This window comes from Malus sylvestris, chromosome 7 (genome assembly GCF_916048215.2).
Source record: "Malus sylvestris chromosome 7, drMalSylv7.2, whole genome shotgun sequence".
NCBI lineage: Eukaryota > Viridiplantae > Streptophyta > Magnoliopsida > Rosales > Rosaceae > Malus > Malus sylvestris.
The window spans coordinates 25,548,126-25,572,663 of NC_062266.1; the positions used below are offsets into that span (position 1 = coordinate 25,548,126).

The following is a 24,538-nucleotide window of genomic DNA, read 5'->3' on the forward strand; positions in this document are numbered from 1 at the left end:
AGGATATTATAACTAGTGTGCTTGCATAAACATAGAGCAGTAATCCTTATAGGTTTGTAAATCACATCCTCAAACGCATTGTATTACTTATGAGCCAAGAAAGGAGGCAGATTGTCTACCCTCCTGTTTGGGTGCCCTTTCCATTCCCTCCTATTTTGTGCGGTTACGGTTAGATCACGTTAACATTCTATATTTTTTTTTTTATAAAGATAATAAGACAAAAAACAATAAGAATATAAAATGTTGACGTGGCTTAACCGTGAGCTTACAAATAGGAGATGGGAATGACACCCAAACAGGAGGGCAGACAATCTGCCTCCTCCAAGAAAACCTATGAATAAACACAATAAGCAATTCCCCAAGCCAAGAAAACCTAATATTAGTTAATGATGTTTTTTGCTTCTCAGAATTGTACATAAACACACAAGCATCTACATTCATAATTCTTAGAGATGAGATTTCAGACCGAGGGAGTGAAGTGTTTTAAGTGTTTCGATCTGGTTTACCAGTAGACCAAGAGATCGAGAATATAAACCCGAAGATGTATTCAAAAGTCGATCATCATTGCGAAGGTGACCGGACTTGCACCCGTTTCATGTGTCATCGACGATGGACGGTGAACTCCATCTGCGACGGGTGTTAATTGGCGGTGGGATGACGTACTTTGTGCATCAACAGTTCCCAAATCCCTGCTGTTTTGTTTTCCAAATATTGATAATCACCTAGTATACAAACTTTGATTTACTCATAATCCTAATACAAAATTCTAACTCACAAATCGTTACCGAATAAAGTTCGAACCAGATTGCAGAAACATCACATTCTGGAGGCTGCAGAATCCCATATCTTTCAAACACTTGCACTAATCCATGGACGTTCTAGCATACTTCACTCTTGGCAACCACTTCTTCCCGTCTCTCCGCTTGCAGAGGGAAACGGTTGGGCAAACATTTAAACCGAAATTTCGCAATTTTACTGTAAGTCCAACTACCATCGTCGCTAATGCAACGGTTCCTCACTGCTACTCTCAGGAGGAACAAGCATTGCTTACATCACAGCTAAAAACCTAACAGATAGAACCATTTCTATTTACAGAGGCATCTCAGCATGGTAAAACAACTAAAGGTTTTAATCCTTGTTGGTCTAGCCCGCGGACACAAAAAGAGCACCGTTGCATATGTTACAACGGTGAAACTTCCGCTATGTCAGAATTGTCAAAAATATGCATAGAGATTGATTCTTTTGCAACTTCAACAAAATTGCCAAGTCGAAAGTATATAAGTTACCTGAAAAGACAAATTAAAACTGTCAGAGAATGCAACTAGCTCTAGGGTTGCTGAGGCAAGCATGCTCACACGCACGCACGCACATACAATTCAGCTGACGTCTACTTTGTGATGCATCTCTAGGTAATTAAGACTTCGACCTGCCAAAACCAACATTATTGATACTTGGGTCCATCACATCAACAGCGGGGTTATATATTTACGGCTCAGCACAAAACAAGGTGGTTTAAAAACAACTTTGCAGTGTAAGGCATGGCTGAAACCTTGAATTTACAAAACATGAAGGGGTTTGCTTATCCTATATAAATAAATGAAAAACAAATACGAGAACATTCAGAATCAACAATCTAAGCAGACTATGAAAACTAAATTGTGTACCTCTGTAAGCAACAACTTTTTCTATTCAGAGTTGGATTCTACTGGTAGATAAACTCGTTGTCTCAAAGTCCTTGGCTGACGAGGAAAGGAGAAAGGTCCGTCTGAAAATCTCCGCGACTTTACTTTGTTAGACCTAACCTCATCAGTTCTATCCTTAATTAAAGGAGTAGCTGCAAAGGATTCATATACGAAACATCAGCCTCAAAAAGCATCAAAAAGGGCAATGTTTATTTGAAGCATTATTACAATCACACATAATATAAATATTTCCCGCATTTCAATATTATATTTCCCGCATTTCATTATAAAAGTAAAATCTTGTTCAAACAATTACAAAGATAGACAAAAATTTTACCTTCATCTGATTCACATTCATTACTCAGTTGTACTTCATTTGTGGATGCAGGTCCAGGGCAGGAATTGGGAACACTTTCATCGACCCTGCCAAGTCGAAGAGAGATCCAGTCGTCCCCACTAATGCCATTCGATTCTGGAGGAGGATGTCCAGAATCAGACTGTTCCAACAAAGCCGAGGGTTGAGTTGGAAGAAAATTTTGCAGTGAGGGGTCCTCACTAGCAAAGGGCAAGGTGTTTTCAATCAAGTCCAATCCAGCATCGGCATGGAACATAGAAGAGTTCATAACTTGGGTGCTCGAATTTAGATCCTCTGGAACCAATGTGTCATCAATGAAAGAACCAGAGACATTACCAAAGAATTGGAACACAGAATCTGTTCCACTTACTCGCAATGGATTGTACGGGGTTCCAGAAGAAACAAAGTTGGCATCTTCTTCTTCGGAGTCACTAAGAATGATGATGTCAGTATTCCTAGCTTCAGCAGAATCACCATTCATATTTGAAAACGTTGGATCAGAATTATATGGTACAGAATTGATTTCATTGTCCTCATTTACAGAGAAATCCATGTGCCCGCTGCAGTCACTGCTGCTCATTGTTATTACATTGTGACTGCAGCCTTCATATACTTTCTCTAATGGGCCATGCTGATGCCCACGAACTTCAGTAACCCCATTATACATAACTCTATGATCTTCGTTTAAACCAGATTCCAGCTTCAACTTCCTCGAGGGTTCTAAATGACTATCACCGCATGGAGATCCATCAGGCAAATGCCACTGCGCAAGATCACCAATCTCGCCTTTGGTCTTTGCACTCCAAGAACCATCTGGCTTTACGTTGATCTCTGTTATGTCTTCTCCACAATTTCGCATCTGTCCACCAGATAAACAATGAAAAATGTCTTTGATTCCACAAGATTCGGAGACACTACATAAAATAAGATTAATCCTTACAGAAATTACCATAGCTGTAATGCGATTGAAATAACGGTCAATGATGACATCCTCTACAGAGTAGTTCTTCAGGCATACAGGACATTGCCACTGCAACCATAACACATCATTTACATATTTGTAGATTTTGTAAAAAATAAAAATAAAAATTTATAAATTTCTTGTATCACTTGCCTTCCTAGAGCGTTGGTTTAGCTCCACAAAAGTTTCAAGATCAAAGCAACCCATGTGGGCACAAGGTTTGAATCTGCCAGCTACCTTCATTCGACTACCACTCATCTGACGGTTACATGTAAACATTATGTCATAGACAGCATTAATTATGAGCTCTACACTACAAACAAGGCTTATATACACCGACCTTGCTGATATTTTCAAAAATCAACTTAATTGCTATAAATAAGCCATAACAAAATGACCAAAGATGAAATATCAGACTGCAAATTGCAGCTCATTGTCTGTGATCCGCTGCTCGTGGCTAAGGACTGTGAGCTGTACATTTTTCTTTGGGATCGACCAGCCTGTTGACTGCTCGATCGGCCAAGGCCAGTTTTGTGGTCTTATAATTGGCCAGCAGGAAGGCAAGCATAGTCAGTATGGATCTAACGACAGATAGTCTTAGAAAACCAGTTTGAAGAAAGGGTGGTCCGATCTATGCTGAGAAACAATGGGTCTATGGGCGTGATAAAGGAATGACCACCAGGACATCCCTAGGACTTAACGGTTTCAGTGGACCGCACTCCTAAGATAGGCACAAGGAAACCCGACCTAATGCCTCTGATACAGACTACCCCTAACATTTCTGAAGTTTTAAATAAAGATATAAGCCTTAGTTTACCTCCAAGGTGTATATTATAAAAAATAAAAATAAAAATACCAAAAAGCTCAATATTTATGGGCAGCCTCAAGATGCAAAGCTTCATCCTAGCATTCTAATAATCTAAACATTATAAAACTTGATCGAAAACTACCACTCAAGTATGACTAGAAACAAGTAAAATAACATTAACATGGGCATGCAGTTAAAGGGTCTGAAAATATCAAAAGAAAACGACCATCACTTACAGGGCAGCGGAGATTTACTGATATTGAGTCTGAAATTACTTCCAGGTCACTATCACTATCTTCAGCTGCAACAGCAGGCCCACCGCCAATGCAACGACGAACTCGTGCTAGTGCATCTTCAAAAAGCTCACCATCTTCTTCTTTAGGAATCAAGTTGCGAACCTTGATAAAAAGTTGAACAAAGGAGAAACGAAGCTGGTGAGATTACATGCTATCCAGATTTGTTTAGCTTCCTTTCAACATCTTGAGGTATTTCTCAGAATTTAATACTGTGAACTAAAATGATATTCTCAAAATTTTCAGATTTATTTGTTGGCAATAATGTTTCCTTGATTCTACGATGGTCCAATAAAAGATATCTGCGTATTCATGCTTATGGGAATTTCTCATGTACATACTGAATTTTTTGTTCGGTGTCCTTAGAATCTAGTGCCAAGGACAGCAGATTACAGATATATAATTGCATCCATCCACAAGTACCATCCACATAACTTATTGAGTGAGCTAACCGGCTTTACTCACCAGCGTATATTCCATAACTTAGTTCTTCTCTTTCAAAAACACTTTAAATAAAGAATCTGGATGTACCTGCTGAACTGTTCGTCGCTGTACAAGTCTGACACCGAAACAGAAAGCACGATTATCACATGCTGATAGTGAAATCTTATTGATTCCCTCCCAAATGCATAATTTGATCTGACATGAAAGTAAAAAGTAAATCAAATTAAACTGAAGCACATTTTCTTAAAGTGCATGGATCTAATTATATAAAAGAAAAGTTTAATACTAAAATGTTTATAATATGAAAACTATAAAACAACCACCAGAAATGGCCACAAATGAAGTGCACAACAATTCAAGATGCCTAAACCCTATAATTCTAGTACTTTGCAGCAAAATGGAAAATGCAATGCATGGTGCTCCAAAAATACATGTATACTTAATGGAATGACGAATGAGTCTTAATCTCTATCACGAATGAGCAATGCAAGGATTACAAGTGAAATGCCTTGAATTATGAGATTGACAATCATTATAAACATATAAAACTCAGAAGTGAAATACTCACTAATGCTCCATCATCACGACCATTGGCACCTATCAATTGATGTGCAGGTCTATTAACTGTCCTAACATTCATACCTGCAAATAGGGAACAAATTGAAATGTAAGTTGAAATTCAGGATGCATTTACCTTCACAAAAATAAACTGGAAAAACAATAGTAGGCCTGTAGTACCAAAAACTTTAATTCATGGGTCATCCAGTACAAACTCAGTAAAAGCAATAGTTTACTCTTGATAACTAGCCTAGCTACTTGTATGTATTTCACGTATACAGTTTTAGACATTTTGTGGATGCAGAACGTCAAATTTGTTATATCAATAACAAACAATAGAGGTCACAACCATTGCAAGGCAAGCTTCATGTGGATTTTTAAAGGGTAATTTCGTTTTATCAATCTCAAAAGTCGGCCAATCGAGCCGACATACCTAATAATACAGTTTCTTAGGCACATCTCTTAGGGAAAGAGGGAGAGGGGAAAAGACGGGTAAGGGGAAGAGAGCGAGAGAGGACAGAGAAATGCAGATAGTGTGGTCACATTTCGTTTTATTTTTTATAGAAAGAACTGTCCAGGTAAAATTTAAGCATAATCAATTGGAGGAATGGAAAAGGATGACCAAATTGCATACCATTGACCTGTAAATCTGCATACTGTGGCCATTGCATTCTAAATGAAACACTATCATTAAGAAGTATACACCATGCCTGTATAAAAAAAAAACACTTATAAATAACTAATTCTCAAAGTGAATCTTCAATAAATGACCACAACTGGTCAATAAATATAACCATCACTTATTGCATAAACCAAAATGAAACAAACCTGAACATCATACTCATTATCCTTTAGTATATCTCTATTGGCTCTAGAAAGTGGAAATGTCTTCTCTACTCTCTGAGTAGGATTTGTACTGAAAACATTGATGAGCATGTTACGACAAAATACAACAGAATGTATTACTAGAGAGAGAGAGAGAGAGAGAGAGACTTACCCATCTATTGGAATATTTGAAGTAACTAGTTTCACCGGAGATAGTAGATCTACCAGAGTCACCCAAAAACTGCATGTTGGAACAGATGCAAAAATATCAAGGACTCATTGGAGGGGAAATAAAATTAAAGAAAAATAGGATGAGCTAACCCAAAAAAATTGATAAATAAAAAACACCTTTATCACATTGAACCTAAGTTCCGGCATAAGTCAATAAAATTGAATGAGTGGTAGAGTTCATATTCAATAACCTTCCTAACTTAGTAAATAAGGAACTTAAGACATTTTAACACAAGTAAACGCCTGTTTCAACCATCAATCATGTCTTTGAAAACCAATCATAAAGATTACCTTTCACGTGGCCAAACCAAATATCATTTTGCCAATTGTAACTATGGTTCATTTCAGATTGAAGACTCAATTAAGTTACAACAACAACAACAACAACAAAGCCTTTTCCCACTAAGTGGGGTCGGCTATATGAATCCTAGAACGCCATTGCGCTCGGTTTTGTGTCATGTCCTCCGTTAGATCCAAGTACTCTAAGTCTTTTCTTAGAGTCTCTTCCAAAGTTTTCCTAGGTCTTCCTCTACCCCTTCGGCCCTGAACCTCTGTCCCGTAGTCACATCTTCGAACCGGAGCGTCAGTCGGCCTTCTTTGCACATGTCCAAATCACCGGAGCCGATTTTCTCTCATCTTTCCTACAATTTCGGCTACTCCTACTTTACCTCGGATATCCTCATTCCCAATCTTATCCTTTCTCGTGTGCCCACACATCCCACGAAGCATCCTCATCTCCGCTACACCCATTTTGTGTACGTGTTGATGCTTCACCGCCCAACATTCTGTGCCATACAACATCGCTGGCCTTATTGCCGTCCTATAAAATTTTCCCTTGAGCTTCAGTGGCCTACGACGGTCACACAACACGCCGGATGCATTCTTACACTTCATCCATCCAGCTCGTATTCTATGGTTGAGATCTCCATCTAATTCTCCGTTCTCTTGCAAGATAGATCCTAGGTAGCGAAAACGGTCGCTTTTTGTGATCTTCGCTAGATTGCTCCGGTCATTAGTGTGGATAAGTATATAAATGGATAGAGATAGGAAAGCAAACACAAGATGTACGTGGTTCACCCAGATTGGCTACGTCCACGGAATAGAAGAGTTCTCATTAATTGTGAAGGGTTTACACAAGTACATAGGTTCAAGCTCTCCTTTAGTGAGTACAAGTGAATGATTTAGTACAAATGACATTAGGAAATATTGTGGGAGAATGATCTCGTAATCACGAAACTTCTAAGTATCGGAGTGTGGTGTCGTCTTGACTTGCCTTATCTGTCTCATAGGTAGATGAGGCATCTTCTCTGGAAGTACTCTTCCTCCATCCAGGGGTGGTATCTTTAACTGGTGGAGATGCACAAGGTAATGTATCAATTTCACTTGAAGCTTACTTGTAGTTTCAGGCTTGGTCAAGCGCAATACAAACCATGTAGTAGGAGTCCCCCAAGTCGCCGAGCTAGGGGGTCTGCTGAAAGAGGTGACAGACAAGGTAAGCAATCAGAGCTCCGACTGATTGTTCACCTTCTCCCCATCTTGCAGCAGCATGAAGGATAAAGAGAAGAAAAATGAGAAGAGATGATATGAGATACTTTTGCTTTTGAAGAAGTAACTTTCCACAGGCTTATTCTTGAACTGAGCTGGAGGGTTTTCTGGTTTCCTCCAGAGTATAAGGCCGACTGAAGAATTTGAGGGTCAAAACAAGTCCATCAAATCTAGAGTACGTTCCACCCTGCTGATATGGGATACTTTTGCTTTTGACAGAGTAATGGATGTATCGGCACGTGTGCTGTTACGCTTGTCTCCACATGCTTCCTTGTATCCTTCGCACTTGCCCTATTTGTTCCTCAAGCAGATGCGGAATCTTCCCTGGAAACATAAGATGTTGAAGATGAGTACTCGAGAGCAATGCCAGGTAAGTAATCAGGTAAGGGGTTCCAGGCAGTCAGTTCCTGGCTGGAAGCTTGATTCCAAGTGCTGACTGATTGCTCTCTTTCTCCTTGTCTTGCAGGTAAAAACAAGGCCAAAGGAAAAGACAGGGAAAAAGCATGATATGGGATACTCTTGCTTTTAACCCTGATGATATGAGATATTCTTGCTCTAGTATAGCTTGTTTGCAGAGGTATTATCGGGGGGAAAGAAAGCTGAATATTTCGAAAGGCTTCGTTGGGAGTGCCCTCTCAGATATGATGAAGGGTTGAGCATTTTTGCAGGTCTGCCTGTCCGTTGGGGATGGAGGTCGACATATATAGGAGTCTCCCTAACAACAAGTAGTAATGCTATTCCTTTACCCTGCTTGGTCATAGCACGGTAGTGGGAGCTGCCAGTTTCACATGTTTTAACTCTGTCAGAGCACTTTGAAAAAGTGGTCTGTGGTATCTGGCTCTCGAGATTCGGAAAACGATGCCTCTTCGATTTTTGAGAAAGCAATCATGTTGGGGGTCTGACTCTCGAGATTCGGAGAGCAGTGTCTCTTCGATTTTTGAGGAAGTAATCATGTTGGGAGTCTGGCTCTCGAGATTCGAAGGGCGGTGCCTCTTCGATTTTGGAGCAAGCAATCTTGTTGGGAGTGTTGTCTCGAATGTGAGTAAAGGTTGGGCATGTTTGCTAGTCTACCTTGCCACGAAGCACAAAGGTTGACACACAGGGACTTTCCAATTATCCAGCAATGGTACTGTTCCTTTACCCTCTCTTCGATTTTGAGAAAGTAGTCATGTTGGGAGTCTGGCTCTCGAGATTCGGAGGACGGTGCCTCTTCGATTTTGGAGCAAGCAATCTTGTTGGGAGTGTTTTCTCGAATGTGAGTAAAGGTTGGGCATGTTTGCTAGTCTACCTTGCCACAAAGCACAGAGGTTGACACACAGGGACTTTCCAATTATCCAGCAGTGGTACTGTTCCTTTACCCTTGTGGGTAATAATATGGTAGCTAGACCTTCAAAATTTATGTGTCTAAACTTTGTTAGTGCTGTTTCTTTGCTATTCTTTTACCTTTCTTGGTCAGAGCGATGTAGTGGGAGCTGCAAGCTTCACGTGCTCAACTTTGGCAAAGTTATATGTGGTACCCATGAGCTATTGTTGCGTGTGGGAAGTGGGTGATTGAACAGTAAGATTCATGTGCTTTCTACTTCACCAGAAGTCTTCGACAGAATGCCCATAATTTCTGCAAAGCTGAGTGTGCGTGTGACAGGTGCTGACAAGGCTAGAAAAGTAGGTGCCTCTTCGATTTCTGAGATTGGCCCTCGTGGTCTCTGAGCAGCCCAGCTTTTGAGAAAGCGAGCGCCTCTTCGATTGATTCGGAGAACGATGCCTCATCGATTTTTGAGAAAGCAATCATGCTGGGGGTCTGGCTCTCGAAGATTCGGGGAGCAGCGTCTCTTCGATTTTTGAGAAAGTAATCATGTTGGGAGTCTGGCTCTCGAGATTCGGAGGGCGGTGCCTCTTCGATTTTGGAGCAAGCAATCTTGTTGGGAGTGTTTTCTCGAATGTGAGTAAAGGTTGGGCATGTTTGCTAGTCTACCTTGCCACGAAGCTTCTCTTCGATTTTTAAGAAAGTAGTCATGTTGGGAGTCTGGCTCTCGAGATTCGGAGGACGGTGCCTCTTCGATTTTGGAGCAAGCAATCTTATTGGGAGTGTTTTCTCGAATGTGAGTAAAGGTTGGGCATGTTTGCTAGTCTACCTTGCCACGAAGCACAGAGGTTGACACACAGGGACTTTCCAATTATCCAGCAGTGGTACTGTTCCTTTACCCTTGTGGGTAATAATATGGTAGCTAGACCTTCAAAATTTATGGGTTTAAACTTTGTTAGTGCTGTTTATTTGCTATTCTTTTACCCTTCTTGGTCAGAGTGATGTAGTGGGAGCTGCAAGCTTCACGTGCTCAACTTTGGCAGAGAACTTTGGCAAAGTTTTCTGTGGTACCCATGAGCTATTGTTGCGTGTGGCAAGTGGGTGATTGAACAGTAAGATTCATGTGTTTTCTACTTCCCCAGAAGTCTTCGATAGAATGCCCATAATTTCCGCAAAGCTGAGTGTGCGTGTGACAGGTGCTGACAAGGCTGGAAAAGTAGGTGCCTCTTCGATTTCTGAGATCGGCCCTCGTGGTCTCTGGGGAGCCCAGCTTTTGAGAAAGTGAGCGCCTCTTCGATTTCTGAGATCGGCCTCTGTGGTCTTTGAGCAGCCCAACTTTTGAGAAAGCAAACGCCTCTTCGATTTCTGAGATCAACCCTCGTGATCTCTAAGCAGCCCAGCTTTTGAGAAAGCAAACGCCTCTTCGATTTCTGAGCAGGCGCCTCTTCGATTTCTGAAGCTCCGTCGAGTGCAGATTTTTATAGGGGCTGGCATTAAGTTCCAAAGCACACTTGAATCTCCACCAGTAGAAGCTTCATTCTTGCACTTCTAAGATCTTGATTTGTCCGACCTCTTCTCTCTTCAACACCTTTGAAAATGTCTGGCCCCTCCGACCGTCGTTTTGACTTGAACCTTGTTGAAGAGGCAGCCCCGCCTTCTCCAGACAACATATGGCGCCCATCCTTCGTCTCCCCTACTGGTCCTCTTACCGTTGGGGATTCCGTGATGAAGAATGATATGACCGCTGCGGTGGTGGCCAGGAACCTTCTCACTCCCAAAGATAACAGACTACTTTCCAAACGGTCTGATGAGTTAGCTGTTAAGGATTCGCTGGCTCTCAGTGTTCAGTGTGCAGGTTCTGTGTCTAATATGGCCCAACGCCTATTTGCTCGAACCCGCCAAGTTGAATCATTGGCGGCTGAAGTGATGAGTCTCAAACAGGAGATTAGAGGGCTCAAGCATGAGAATAAACAGTTGCACCGGCTCGCACATGACTATGCTACAAACATGAAGAGGAAGCTTGACCAGATGAAGGAAACTGATGGTCAGGTTTTACTTGATCATCAGAGATTTGTGGGTTTGTTCCAAAGGCATTTATTGCCTTCGTCTTCTGGGGCTGTACCGCGTAATGAAGCTCCAAATGATCAACCTCTGATGCCTCCTCCTTCTAGGGTTCTGTCCAGTACTGAGGCTCCAAATGATCCCCCTCCGGTGCCTTCTCTTTCTGAGGCTCTACCGACTGCTGAGACTTCTCCTAAGCAACCTTTGTGAAGGCTCCCTCTTGTGTGTTTATTTTGACTCATGTATATGTACATATTTGTAGCTTATCGGGGATATCAATAAATAAGCAATGCATGATACTTACGGATCTACTCGTTTGAGACGACACAATTCACAGTAGAAAAGAGGCCGAACTGGTACATTGCAATCCCCTGTTTTCTCTGGGATAATAACACAACCAATATGTTGCTGCACTTGACAACTTGGGTCCACACACTGCAGATAATATATACCGGAATTAGGTATGGTCCAATACTTCCGGGTTGTTCTAAAAACCAATGAATTGAATATGAAATGGATGCTGGAATGCTCCTGACATTCATGCAAGCCTGAAGAAATATCCAGCCAATACCACATAAACTAAAAAGGATTTATATGAAGTTATGAACTAAAGCAAATGCTACCGAACCTGTATCGTCGACCCAGTAGGCAATGCACTTCCACAGGGGCAGCAAATCTTCACATCTGGATCATTAAAAGTTTTAACTTCCTTTTTAGGTTTTACACTGCAGGTGTCTGAACCACTCTGTTCCTTTGAAGCAGAATCAGCTGATGCTGCATTCGGCAATTTTCTGGGACAAGACAAGTAATATAACAATCAAAAGGCCATTAGATAGAGAGGAGAATGATTATAAAGATTTCCAAACACACAGAAAAATGATACAAGGAAATACAAAAGAAGGGGCGTCAAATCACAGATTTTCTTTTTGTAATCAGTTGTCACAACACACATTTCATAGAATAAAGGATAAGCCCAAAAAAATGCACAACTTAAAAAGAGGAAAAGTAAAACCTTAAAAGGAAAAAACATATACAAAAACACTAAAGTAAAGTAGCACCTGTAAGCTTTATCAATCAGTTCCGCTATTCCTTTCTTCTCAATGATTTTTTTCTTTGATGGATGGAGTGCATTGGATGGTGGTAAGAACCCTGTTAAAGAAGATTAATCTAATTTGATCAATTATCAAGAACCAGGTCAGCGGATAAATATTTCAGAGTAAAATTTTTAGACACCCTGGATGTACGTCTAACCAAAACCCGCCATAAGTGACATTAGGATGCAATACTGCTTGGGTTGTAGTCATAGTCGACTATTGCATTTTTTAAAAAGGGACAATGACTATTGCATTTTTTAGACAGATTCTGAAACTAATTGTAGGTACGACAAAGTTGTATGAAGAACTTACTTTGTTGATCTGAAACTTCTGCTAGGATTCTATCAATCAGATCCTGCACAGAAAAGACAATCACAAAATACAGTTTACCTCATGTAACAAAATTAGATAAAACAAAAGCATTTTATCACTCAATGGATATAAGTAACCATGAGGTTTTGAGTCAATGATTCTCAACATGCTGTTAAGCAAGGATGAAAACATAAAGAATTAAATTAGACTGCCTAAACTTCTAATAACAATGAGTAATTAAGTGGTTCAAAGATGTATGATTGGGAGCTACAAGCGAAAACTAAGAAAATGTAAAACCGTATGTCGATGCAAGACTGGCAAAATATGATAGATAAACAAAATGATTGGACAGCACGCGTGTAAAGAACTCAAAGAAACTATTATCAGTCGTTTGGATTTTGTAAGTGAAAGATCACTACAAAGATCGCATGCTTAGAAGTAAACATAAATGGGCATCTACCGAATGCATACGAAGCCTCAGTTATTAAAGTCCTTTGTAGACAATAACTCCTTTCGAAGTGCACAGGTGAGTAAATTCATGAGCAGATAAGGATATAATGAAGAAAGAAGCGAAGAGCCACCAATTTTCAGCGACAAGAAACATCTAAGAACTATAGGCAAATGCAGACCAATCTTATATCGAATAACATACCTGTTTCCGCCCTTGCTTAGATCTACCCAGCTGAGTCAGAACATCCTTAAGGTCTGTGACTCGAAAGGATGCCAATTTTCTCTGGAGGTTAAACATACATCAGAGAGAGGGAGGGAAAACAACATACACTCGCACATAAATGCATGTGAACTTTTGACTATGGACCACATATCGATACAAGAAACTAATGACTGAATCAAGTAATTTGACCACACAGAACGGAAAGCATGAGACTTTGATCCCTCCCCTCTCTCTCTCTCCCCCCACACCCCACCCCCACCCCTCCTCACTCGCTCTCCGTCCCTCCCTGAACCCTCTCTCTCTCTCTCTCTCTCTCTCTCTCTCTCTCTCTCTCTCTCTCGATTATACAGAACAGCAAGCATGACACTTTGATCCTCTCTCCCTCCCCTCTCAAATGCCAATTCAGAATGCAATTAGCCACATTGCATCAACAAACCACAAAATTTGAATTAAACCACTATAAATCAAACCATTTTACCTTGCACTCGACCACCACATCCATTTCTCTTTGCCCACCAAACACCAATCACTGAAACAATTTCAGCTCCCAATTCGCAAATTCCACCGAAATCGAGCCCAACTCAGACTCGGTCGACCGTTACGCGGCCGATTCGAATGGTTTACGAAATCGGTTTTGGGACTCGGAGTCGAATCCGGGTTGGGATTGGGTGATTCGGCGCAGGCCCTCTGATTGGACGGGTGGGGACTTGAAGGTAAACGACGAAACACAATCACTTGGATGTTGTTGGAAGTGGCTTATATACGCAGCGATCTCTCTTCTTCCCTTTGTCTCACATGCGCTCAGCAGCTATGGAGTTTGGGCCGTACGACTGGCGGCTTCGCTTTGACCTGCTTTCACTCGGTCAGTCTGATGTGGATCATAGATTTTGTTACCTCGTTTTTCCATGGACTAAGATTTTGTTATAAATTGCTTTCTTATTAGAAATTGTTGGTACTAGATTTTGGTTTTCATTAGATTACATCTGTAGTGGGCGACTGATAGTTGTTGGTTGATACGAAATTTAAATGAATTTTGCAAGAATTGTAACTAATTTTTTTATATTTAAAAAGTCGTTGCAAAGAAGCGCACATACTTTTATTGGCTTATGACCGTTGAATAGTACAAATGTTTAATGAATTTATAAATAGTCGATACAAAGAGGCAGACATACTGCCCTAGACTCATAGTTGTTGGTTGGTAAAAATTTGACATGAAAGATAACAAATCTCAAAATATTTACAAAAAGCGTATACACTATCATGTGTTCATAGTCGTTAAATGGTATGAATCTTTAATAACAGAAATGGTAATAAATCTCAAAATGTTCAAATAATAATAACATAAAGGTATTTTATACTACAAGTACCCGTTGATTGGTCTGAATCTTTAATAAATTTTGCACAAATAGTAACAAATCTCAAAAGTTTTAAATAGTACGCACATGGTATTGTGGTCAACAAAACTAATTCATGTATATTACACTAGGAATTCTCAACTTTTCCCTAATTAGCAAAAAAAGAAAAATTCTCAACTTTTTTCCTAATTATAGAACAAAACAAGTTTTCAAGGCCTAAAACTTGAAAATTGTTTTTGAGTTTAAAAAGTTGGATTCAATTAGAGTACCAAACAGGCCCTTGGTGATTTAGTATTTTCCGAGCAAGTTAAAACCGGAGGACCACAGAAACCAACTAGAGTAAAAGTTGCGACACCCGAAGTACAGATTTTTTAGACGAAAATGATGTAAGCTCTGAGAGCGACTAAGAAGCAAAGATTCGTAGAGAGAGGGGAGAAAATATAACCCAAACAAAGCAGCACACCATGACCAACACGTGGGCTTGACAAAACTGTCTTCTTGCTGTAGCAAAAACAAATACAACCAAGAAAAAAATCTGAAAGGAAGTCCAATTTGGTCACTTAACTATTTAATCAATAGCTGGCCCTAACTATTTAATCAATAGCTGCCCAAAAAAGGGCCAAAAACTAAACAGCCAAGACCAAATAAAGGGCATGGCTGTAATTACGTTGTACAAAAAAGGAAACCAAATGGGATAGTAGCATCAAAATCGAGGGCATTTTCGCCACTTCACTATTCATGAACAGTAAACGGGAGTTTGGGTTTTAGTATAGAAATAATATATTGGAATTTGTGGTTTCATCCAAACAATATTATGGAAACAGAAATTGAACACAAAAGCTTAAAAAGTGTATGGATAAATACTTTTACTCGCTTAAACAAACAACAAACTCTTGAGAATGTGTAAGGCCATCTCCAACCAAAGGCTGGCCAGATGGCTCATTTTAGCTCTCTGGTCCTCCAATAAATTAATATTTTAATGAACAGTGCAGTGTCATATTTCTTACTATCTCCAAAAACTACAACAACTTAAATTACATGAAATATAATTAAATATTTAAAATAAATTGTGAAAACACTTACTTCGTCGTAGTAATTGGCACCGCTTTCATGTCTATTTGCGGCGGTTAACAGTTGTATGTTAAATTAATTTTTTTAATTTAAGTGTCCAATTACTAGTACAACTTAGTTTGAGATAGTTACATGTATAAATGCACATTTATCATCTATAATAGGAAGCTCATATTTGAGGCATCCATTATATTTGTCCCACATCAATTGTGGGAGAGGTTTGAACAATCAAACATGTTTATAAAAGTAACATCCCCTCGTAGAACCAATCACCTTTCAGGGCCTTAATTAAATATTCTTTTTAAATTTTTGGCCCAAAAAAATAAAAAATAACGACTAGCTGACGTTAGCTAGCCGTTGAGATTCAAAATTTTTAGTCCAGTCTGAGGCCGGCTGGTTGGCTCATTATGAAGGAGAAGGTTTTTTGCTCTTTTTCTTGGTAGTTTTGACGATAGCGTCAGAAATCTCTCTTTTTCGCCTAGTAATAGCGTTGCTGATGTTATGATTAGTTTTATTATTGCCGCTGTTGTTGTTGGTGTTGGTGTTGCTAACCATGCTTGCTGGACTCTTGCCTTGAACTTGTATAGCATCCTTCACAAAAACCTTCAACCTCCATAAGGTAGACTGAGTCTGCAAGAATACAGTATAACAACTGGGAAATACAAATAAATGAGAAGTTAGACGACGATCAATTACAAAAATGGTTACCTGAGCATCGATGTCAAGGTCCACCTTATCAGCAGTAGCCTGGAAACCGGGATTACTTTGCGCAACAATCTCCAACGCCTTACTGAGATCCTCAGGCGACAATCTGACGAGCGTTACCCAGAGCTTTCGCTTCTCTTCGGTTGACGTTTATCTGAAATTGTGCAATGTGTCACGTGAGTAGGAAGATCTCTTTCTATGGATTAGATTGAAAATCATTATTTCGATGGACACCAGCAGCTCCGCCCATGGAACCGTCGTCGTTGCCGCCTCTTCATCTTCTTCTTGGCATGCAAACCGCTGGATGTACGCTTTAAAGGGGACGACACACGCATTACCTTCACAGACCACATCTCCATTGCGTTATGCAATGCCGGAATCAACATGTTTATAGACTACCAGCTCAGAAGGGGGAAAATATATAGAGCGAACTTGACCGACAAATTGAAGGGTCAAGGATCGCTGTCATCGTCTTCTCCAAGAGGTACGCGGAGTCCCAATGGTGCTTGAGGGAGCTGGCCAAGATCATGAGGTGTCGAGAAGATCAAGAGGGGAAGATTGTTTTTCTAATTTTCTATGACGTTGACCCTTCTCAAGTGAGGAAACAGAGTGGTGGTTTTGGGGAAGCATTTCGGAAGCATCAAAGGGATGGAAATCCAAATGAGGTCAACCAGTGGAGAAATGATCTTAAGGCTTCTGCAAATTTGGGTGGCTGGAATCTTAAAATCACGGCGGACGGGTATAATTTCTTCGTTACTTCCTTAAAAAATTTCTCCTTTTTATTTTGTTTTTTATTATTGTATTTCCATCTGACTGTGCATCTTTAATTCCCTTTTACAAAATTTAATTCGAAGTATGACAAAAAGTAAGAAATTAGAATTAGCTCTTAGAATTTAATTTTATACGTAATTAAGAAAAAAATTGGAGCATTGTTGCTAAGCTTTTGTGGATGAATTAGATTTATGGTTCGTTTGAAAGTACTTTTAAAATGTCTAAAAGTTTTTTTTTGGAAAAATCTTTATGGGTTCCAGGAAGTGCTTCTTGAAAGAGTTATGTGCATCTTTCGGGAAGTACTTCAAGTGTTTTTCCAAGATTCACTAGTGTCTTTTCTAAGGATTGGTATATATGAAATAGACAAAATGTGAAGCATTTGCTTTTTCGCACCTAACTTAGGTATGGTTTGGGGTTGAGGTGATTTAAAAAAAAAAACTAGTATGAAAAAAAGCTGGGAGAGTTTTTGGTGTTTGGTACCCCAAACCAGCTTTTTTTCAAAGTTTCAGATGAAAAAAAAAAGCTAAAAAGTGGAAGCTACAAAAAGCAGCTTCAAAAAGTGGCTTATTTTCAAAGTTTCTCCTGATTCCTCACACTTTTAGGAAGAAGAACAACGTCGCCACATCTCGGTGACCCAGCTCCAATCCAGTGATCAAGAATTACAAATCGACGACCCGATCATCCATTTCTTCATCGCCGCCTTTCTCCTCCCTTTTATTGCTTTCTCCGTCACCATCTCTGCCTCTAGCTCTGTCATCATAAATGGTGAATTTCTCAACCTTGAACATGAGGCTGGAGCGCACAATTTCAGAAACCCTAGTCCCGTAAGTTCTATTAAACCTTAATTTAGAGGTGGAGTGAGAGGAGGAGGAGAAAATGAGGATTGGGGCGATTCGATTGGGGCCGAAGAGGGAGCAAGCGTCGTCATCATCACTGGAGAAGAAATCGTCGTATAAGGTTCTAACGCGGGTGAGGTGAAGAAATGGGCGGTGTCGGCGGTGGAGAGAGATCGGAGAAGGGGACTCGGCTGGAGATCTGGGAGAGTGGTGGTTGGTATTGCCGGCGCCAGCAAGGTCGAGGAAGGAAATGAGGGATTTGAAAGAAGGGTAACGGTCGACAAAGAAGGTGAGGATGTGGGTCCTATTTTCGACGACCGTGCGAAAGGAGAAGATGAGGAGAAAGAGGAAGACGAAGGGGAAGAGGTTGCCAAGGAACGATGCCGTGGCTTGTCATAGCACATCTAATATTATACCATTTTGGTCATTTAACACAATCACAACTGTTTTACATAAAAGTTTATCAAACACTATCATACTGTTTTTTTTTCTTTCCAAAAGCACTTTTACAAAAAAGTTTACCAAACATTCTACTGCTTTATTTCACAACTGCTTATTCTCATAGCACAGCAGAAACAACTTTTTTTCAAAGCACAATAATACCAAACCAGCCCTTAGTGAGATTTTGATGCTCAAATTCACTCACCTTATAATTCAAGGTTAGAAATTTGGTCGAGTTTAGCATACTTAATCACATGGATCAATCTAATTTACTCAAATCTTCTTTGCTCATAAAATATTTGGTCACGATGAATGAGGAATTTAGTTCATATGAATCTTATTTTTGTAAAGTTTTGAATTTCAACGTTCAAGCATGAAGGATTGTTTATAGAGAAAATTGTTGAGGACATCATAGAACTGCTGAAAACAACAGACTTAAAACAAGCCAAGTGCTCAGTTGGAATGGCTTTTCGTGGGCAAGATTTCAGTACTGAATACTTAGATTTTGGAGGCTATCTTAATGTTCAAATTTTTGGAATTTGGGGTATGGGCGGTATAGGCAAAACAACACTTGCGAGAGCCAATTGTAGCGAATATCATCTTTGTTTTAGTGGTCTATGTTACCTTGAAGAGGTGAAGAGTAAAAAGAAAAATATGGTTGTTTTGCAATAACAACTTCTTCGAGATATTTTAAAACGGCCTGACATTACTGTAAGCAGTGTTGTTGAAGGAACCAAAGAGATAGAGAAAAGACTTGGAAGCATGAAGGTGCTTGTTGTGGTTGATGACATAGATGATGCAGACCAATTAGATGAATTGGCTATAAAACATGAATCATTCCAGGGAGTAAAATTATTATAACAACAAGAGATGAACAAGTGTTAAATATACATAAGGTGGACAAAAGATATAAGGCATGAAATGATTGATGAAGAAGCTCTTAAGCTCCTTAGTTGGCATGCCTTTGGAAGTCATTGTCCCGATAAAGAATATATTGAACTCACAAGAGATGTTGTTGATTATTGTGGAGGGTTGCCACTGGCTCTTAAAGTTGTAGGTCGTTTCTTGGCTACGAAAAAGAGTAAAAGCATATGGGAAAGTACATTGGATAAGTTGAGAAACATTCCATATGGCATTATTCATGAAACACTTAAAATAAGCTATGATGGTTTAAGTGACGATCATGTGAAGTGTGTGTTCCTTGACATATCTTTTTTCTTTATTGGATGGCATAGAGCTACTGTCATGGCAATATTGGATAGTTGCAGTAACTTTTCTGTAGAATCAGAAATCAACATTCTCCAAGATCGATGTCTTCTAGATATTGATAGAGGATTTTTTAGGATGCATGATTTGATTCGAGACATGGGAAGGGAAATTGTGCGGGTAGAATATGCTATGGAACCTGGAAAACGTAGTCGATTGTGGCATAATGAAGATGTAACAAGCATGTTAAGTAACAACTCTGTAAGTACATCACAATCAGAAATGTTATGTTGAATGCATATAAAGAGAAGTATATGCAATCCCACATCTAATGCTTTTTATTTCCTATGTAGTTATGTTATATGAACAATCCTTTTCTTACTTAACTTGCACTTACCTCTCGAAACAGGGAACAGAAGCAATTAGAGGACTAACTTTGGATTTTCCAAAATATTCTAACAAGCATAGTTTCCGTACAGATGCATTTAAGAAGATGTGATGTCTGAAATTTCTCCTACCCAAATATATAAAGCTGACTGGAAGCTACAAACATTTTCCCAAGGAGTTAAGCTTGTTGTCTTGGCATGGATTTCCTCTTGAAGCCATAGCCACAGATTTTGATCTACGAAACCTAGTTTATCTTAACCTGAGTTACAACAAGATTGTACGAGTTTGGGAGGATTCCGACCTGGTATGATATAATTATCAATCCTTTCCACAACTTTATTTTGTAAAAATCAACATCAATCATGCATTCTCTCTTTTATTTATTTGGATTTTGAATTTTGTTTTCTCTTTTGTTGTAACAATTGCCCAAGAAGTTGAAGTTTCTTATTCTTAATCATTCCCATAACCTGACTGAATTACCAGACTTTTCAAAACTCTCACATCTTCATCGATTGATCCTTAAAGGCTGCAAGGGTTTGTGTGTGGGTTACCATTCGTTAACACAACTGAAGATGCTTGCTTATTTAGATCTTAGTGACTACAATATAACGGATAATGTAGTTCTTGAAAATCTTTGGGGCTCTATCTTCTCTAACCATTTTGGTTCTAGATGGGAATGGTTTTAATAGGCTATCCATCTGAGTGGCCCTTCTTAGCTTCAGTTGTTATTTTTAAATCGTTACATAAACCTTCAGGCAGTCCCAGAGTTGCCGACAAGTTTGCATACGCTTAGAGCGAATTACTGCATTGCACTGGAAATAATGCCTGACTTTTCAGAGATGTCGAAAATGACAGAATTGCAACTAAAAGACTGCCACAAACTCAAAGATATTCCACACTTGGATAACTCGTTAGGGTACATGCAAAACATTCATAGGGAAGGGTGCACCAACCTTACTCTTCCTTTTAAGGAGAGCATCCAAAAGGTAACCTACCTCTCTCCCTCTGGAAATGAAATTCCTTACTGGTTAGCCACTGTCACAACTGAAGGTGAAATTGTCAAATATGAAGTGGCGCAAAGTATTGATGGTAAAATATGAGCATTGGTGGTGTGCATTGTTTATTCTTCAGACGAATCCCAGTGTGTTGGGTCTCTATGCATTGATGTTGCCAATCATACCCAGCGAACTCAGTTTTCCATCTGTCCAATGGATGCCACCGTAATTGCTTCAGGTGAAGATTATCTTTGGTTGGGAAATCTTTCATACAAAAAGCTGAAACTGAAAGGCAGCGACACTGTTCTTGTGCATGCATAATTTTTTGGAACTGAGGATGATCATCATTTCAAGGTAAAGAAAACAGGAGTTGATATTGTAGAATTTGAACATCTTCTAGAAGTTTATAAGATTGACGATGAGCATGTAACGTATGAGTATGATGATACAGGCAGGTCCATCGATTGGAACCATGCCCACAAGAATGACAACACTGATCATGAGGCAGGGTTAAGCCATCACTCATCTGATGAGGACCAACCTTGCAAAAGATGGAGGTTTTGTTTGCCTTGTTTTGGTAATGCTAACATATGGCACGGTAATCGGACATAAGTGACTTTTTAGTTTTGTTATTGTGTTGTTTTATTGGCAATGCACATTTTCTTGAATACATCATGCTTATGGTCTGATATGAAATGACTATTTATGTTCTCAATTGTAGAACAAAACCCTAGTAAGTAAAGCCACAAACACGTTCATCCTGACCAATTTCACTTTGTTTAGTTAGGGTTTTCAATTTTGGTTAATCTGTATCGATTCATCTTTGGTTACGAGTGCTTCTTACTCAAATTAGATAGAGTTTCTGGAGTGTTTGTTTGATTCAATGCCTCACCGAATCGCTTGAGCTTAAACTCTGCATATGGTAGCAATTCATTCAAGCTTTTTCTATAACTTTAATGAACTGAAGTAAAAACACTCCATGTAACCCCTAGATGGACGAAGAAAATATTGATGAGAAATATGAGAAAATTGCTTACTATCCTCGTGCGTTTTGGTGATAGATTGTTAAAACTGGTAGTTTTTAACCATCGGAAACAAGAAATATATTTCCATTTTGTGCATCTGAATTGGGTTCTGACTCAACAATAATATTGATTCATGTTCTGATTGGGGTTCTTTTGTGGTTTTGTTGCCCACGACCTGTGAAGATGATCGCGGAAAAAGAGATTGAGAAGTTCACATCATTCATTGTGTACATTGACGTAATGGGTTAGTAATACAAACAAGGCTATCGGTTGGAACTGTGTGAGGGGTTAGATATATTTTGCCGCTATGAAATTAAAGTGGATGTCAATAAGAAGTGGGCGACTATTGACTACTACAAGGCACTTGCCGTTAGAGACACTTGCTAAATTGTTCTACGATTCTTTCGTGTTAGGGATAATTTGAACACTTTTTTTGCATCCTCAAATTTTCTTATATTATATTTCGACATTCCGTGTGTGGTTTGTCATAAGAAGAACCTTAATGTTTCATTAGTTCAAAGTTATCTTTTGCGCGTCCTTCAAATTTTCTTATATTTCAACATTCCATGTGCGGTTTGTCATAAGAATGACTGTAATGTTTCATTAGTTCAATAGTATCTATGTAATTTATTATCGGGAAATGAGTCATTTGCTTAATTTTGGGACAAAATAGGCCTGTGGGACATGCACAAAACATGCTCAAATGATGCACGTCATACACATTGCTTGCTCAACACATGCACATGATATACATACTGCATATTGAAATTACTAAAATTACGATAACATTTACATGGCAAGACAAACACCGATCCACTAAGTACTAAAATTATGAAAACATGCACATGGTAAGACAAACACTGATCCGCTAAGTACTAAAATTATGATAACATTTAAGAAAATAAACCATAAAGTGTATGAAACTTAAAACAAACCAAATTGCAAAATTTAACAAAAAAATGTAGTCAAATAAATGTTGTCCGGATATGACTTCACAAAAACACACTAGCTTGCATGAAATTGATTGCAAGCTTCAGTCTAAAAAACCCCATATTCTTTGAAATGACGTCGTAAATGGCCAAGCTGGTGAATAGGTAGTCAACCAATTTAAGCAAGAAAACTTCATAGTCCGCCCTACCACAAAACAACAAGTGCACGTTACAACGCACTCGATATTTAAGATATTTAAAATGAACGAAATGGATGAGGTAGAGTAACCCCATCTTGTACATATCATCTTGGTTTTGGCAGCCATTGAATTGGCCTTCCAATTATTTCAGCAATATCTTCTTCTTTCCCCTAAAATACATTTCTCTTATACGACATTCATCTTCCTTCTCTTTCGGCAGGAACTTTCCACACTTTAGTCCAGTGATAAACCAGAATTCGCAACTCCTGAAAGTCGCAACATCTTCCCCAAATAGAAAAGATATGGAATCGCCAATCACTGTATCCTTAGTAACCCTAAGGATAGCATAATGGTTCAGCTGCCCAAACCAACTGATGTAGTCCACGTCAACAAGATGACCAAAACAAGAATTCTCAAATTTCTTTAGCTTATCTTTTGAAAATCGCCCTCTTATATTAGAAGGACACCTCACTGTGTTAATTGTTCATGGTTTGTTCAATCTCTTTTCAATTTTCATTTGTGCATATTGTGTGCATGTTCATATGATATTGTTGGAAATTAATTGGTTAAGTTGTACGTTGGTTATATGGTGTAGATGTTTGGTATACTTGCTTGAATTTGGTTCATGAATTGGTTGAATTCAAGATTATAAAAGACATTAGGCTTTAGTCGAGCGACAAGTTGGAGCCTAGTGCCTAGGCGCCTAGGCGGGGCCTAGACAGACTAGGCAGATTTAAATAAATCTATTATATTTTGTGTAAATAAGTGTCTATTTATATTTAAAATATATATAATTTCATCATAAACTACAAAACTAATTCACATATGTATTATGAAGTATTGAAACATAATGAAAACATGGGGAACAAACATATAATGTGTGTTCATTTAATTATTCAACAAGTCTCTTACAATTCATTGAAAAAAGTAACATGCAAATTAGAAGTTATCTATTTTCTGTCTAAACGAGTAGGCAAGTCTGGGCGGGCTAGATGAATGCCTAGGCAGGCGCCTCAGTAGGTCTAGGCACCATTTCTTAATTTTCAAATGCCTAGGCATTAATCGAAGTGGTGACCAGCCGCCTAGCGCCTAGGCGGCGATAGCGGGAATTTTTAGAACAATGGTTGAATTTGATCCATATGAAAGACTGCACATTCTATGTAGATTGAGCATATAATGTGCATATACCATGCATATCATGTGTGCATGTTTATGTTATTAATTTGATATGCATATAAAACCTTATGGTTGTCATTGTTGGTGTTGAAAATCTTGCAGGTCCAAAGTCAAATCTTCCCCTTTGACAAAACTTGTGTGTCTCCCCAATGAAGTCTTTCCTACCACCATCTCGTGTCTATCATACAAATCGAAGTGTCATCGCCCTCTTATATTAGAAACACACCCCAATGTGTATGATAGACACGAGATGGCTAGTGACAGTGATGGCAAAATCTAGAGCATCTATGGCGGGA

The 24,538-nt window shown here is 39.1% G+C and overlaps 1 protein-coding gene across 2 annotated transcripts; it reads right to left on the reverse strand.

Moving 5' to 3' along the window:
• Positions 1–379: 379 nt before the first annotated feature.
• On the reverse strand, positions 380–14,053 carry LOC126629195 (E3 SUMO-protein ligase SIZ1-like). Of its 2 annotated transcripts, XR_007625679.1 has the most exons (18): positions 13,624–14,053; positions 13,125–13,205; positions 12,473–12,515; positions 12,125–12,215; positions 11,695–11,857; positions 11,371–11,501; positions 6,099–6,167; positions 5,930–6,017; positions 5,736–5,811; positions 5,112–5,185; positions 4,631–4,738; positions 4,043–4,204; positions 3,152–3,256; positions 2,987–3,067; positions 2,020–2,896; positions 1,665–1,834; positions 1,374–1,426; positions 380–1,286 (listed from the first exon to the last, which is right to left on the reverse strand). XR_007625679.1 is itself a non-coding variant. In XM_050299138.1 (17 exons), exons 1-16 carry the CDS (start codon positions 13,645–13,647, stop codon positions 1,686–1,688), a joined length of 2,322 nt encoding a protein of 773 aa, XP_050155095.1. In that variant the 5' UTR covers positions 13,648–14,053; the 3' UTR covers positions 380–1,286; positions 1,665–1,685. The 2 variants fall into 2 exon arrangements, 1 of the variants encoding a protein (XP_050155095.1); XM_050299138.1 differs by lacking the exon at positions 1,374–1,426.
• Positions 14,054–24,538: the final 10,485 nt, after the last annotated feature.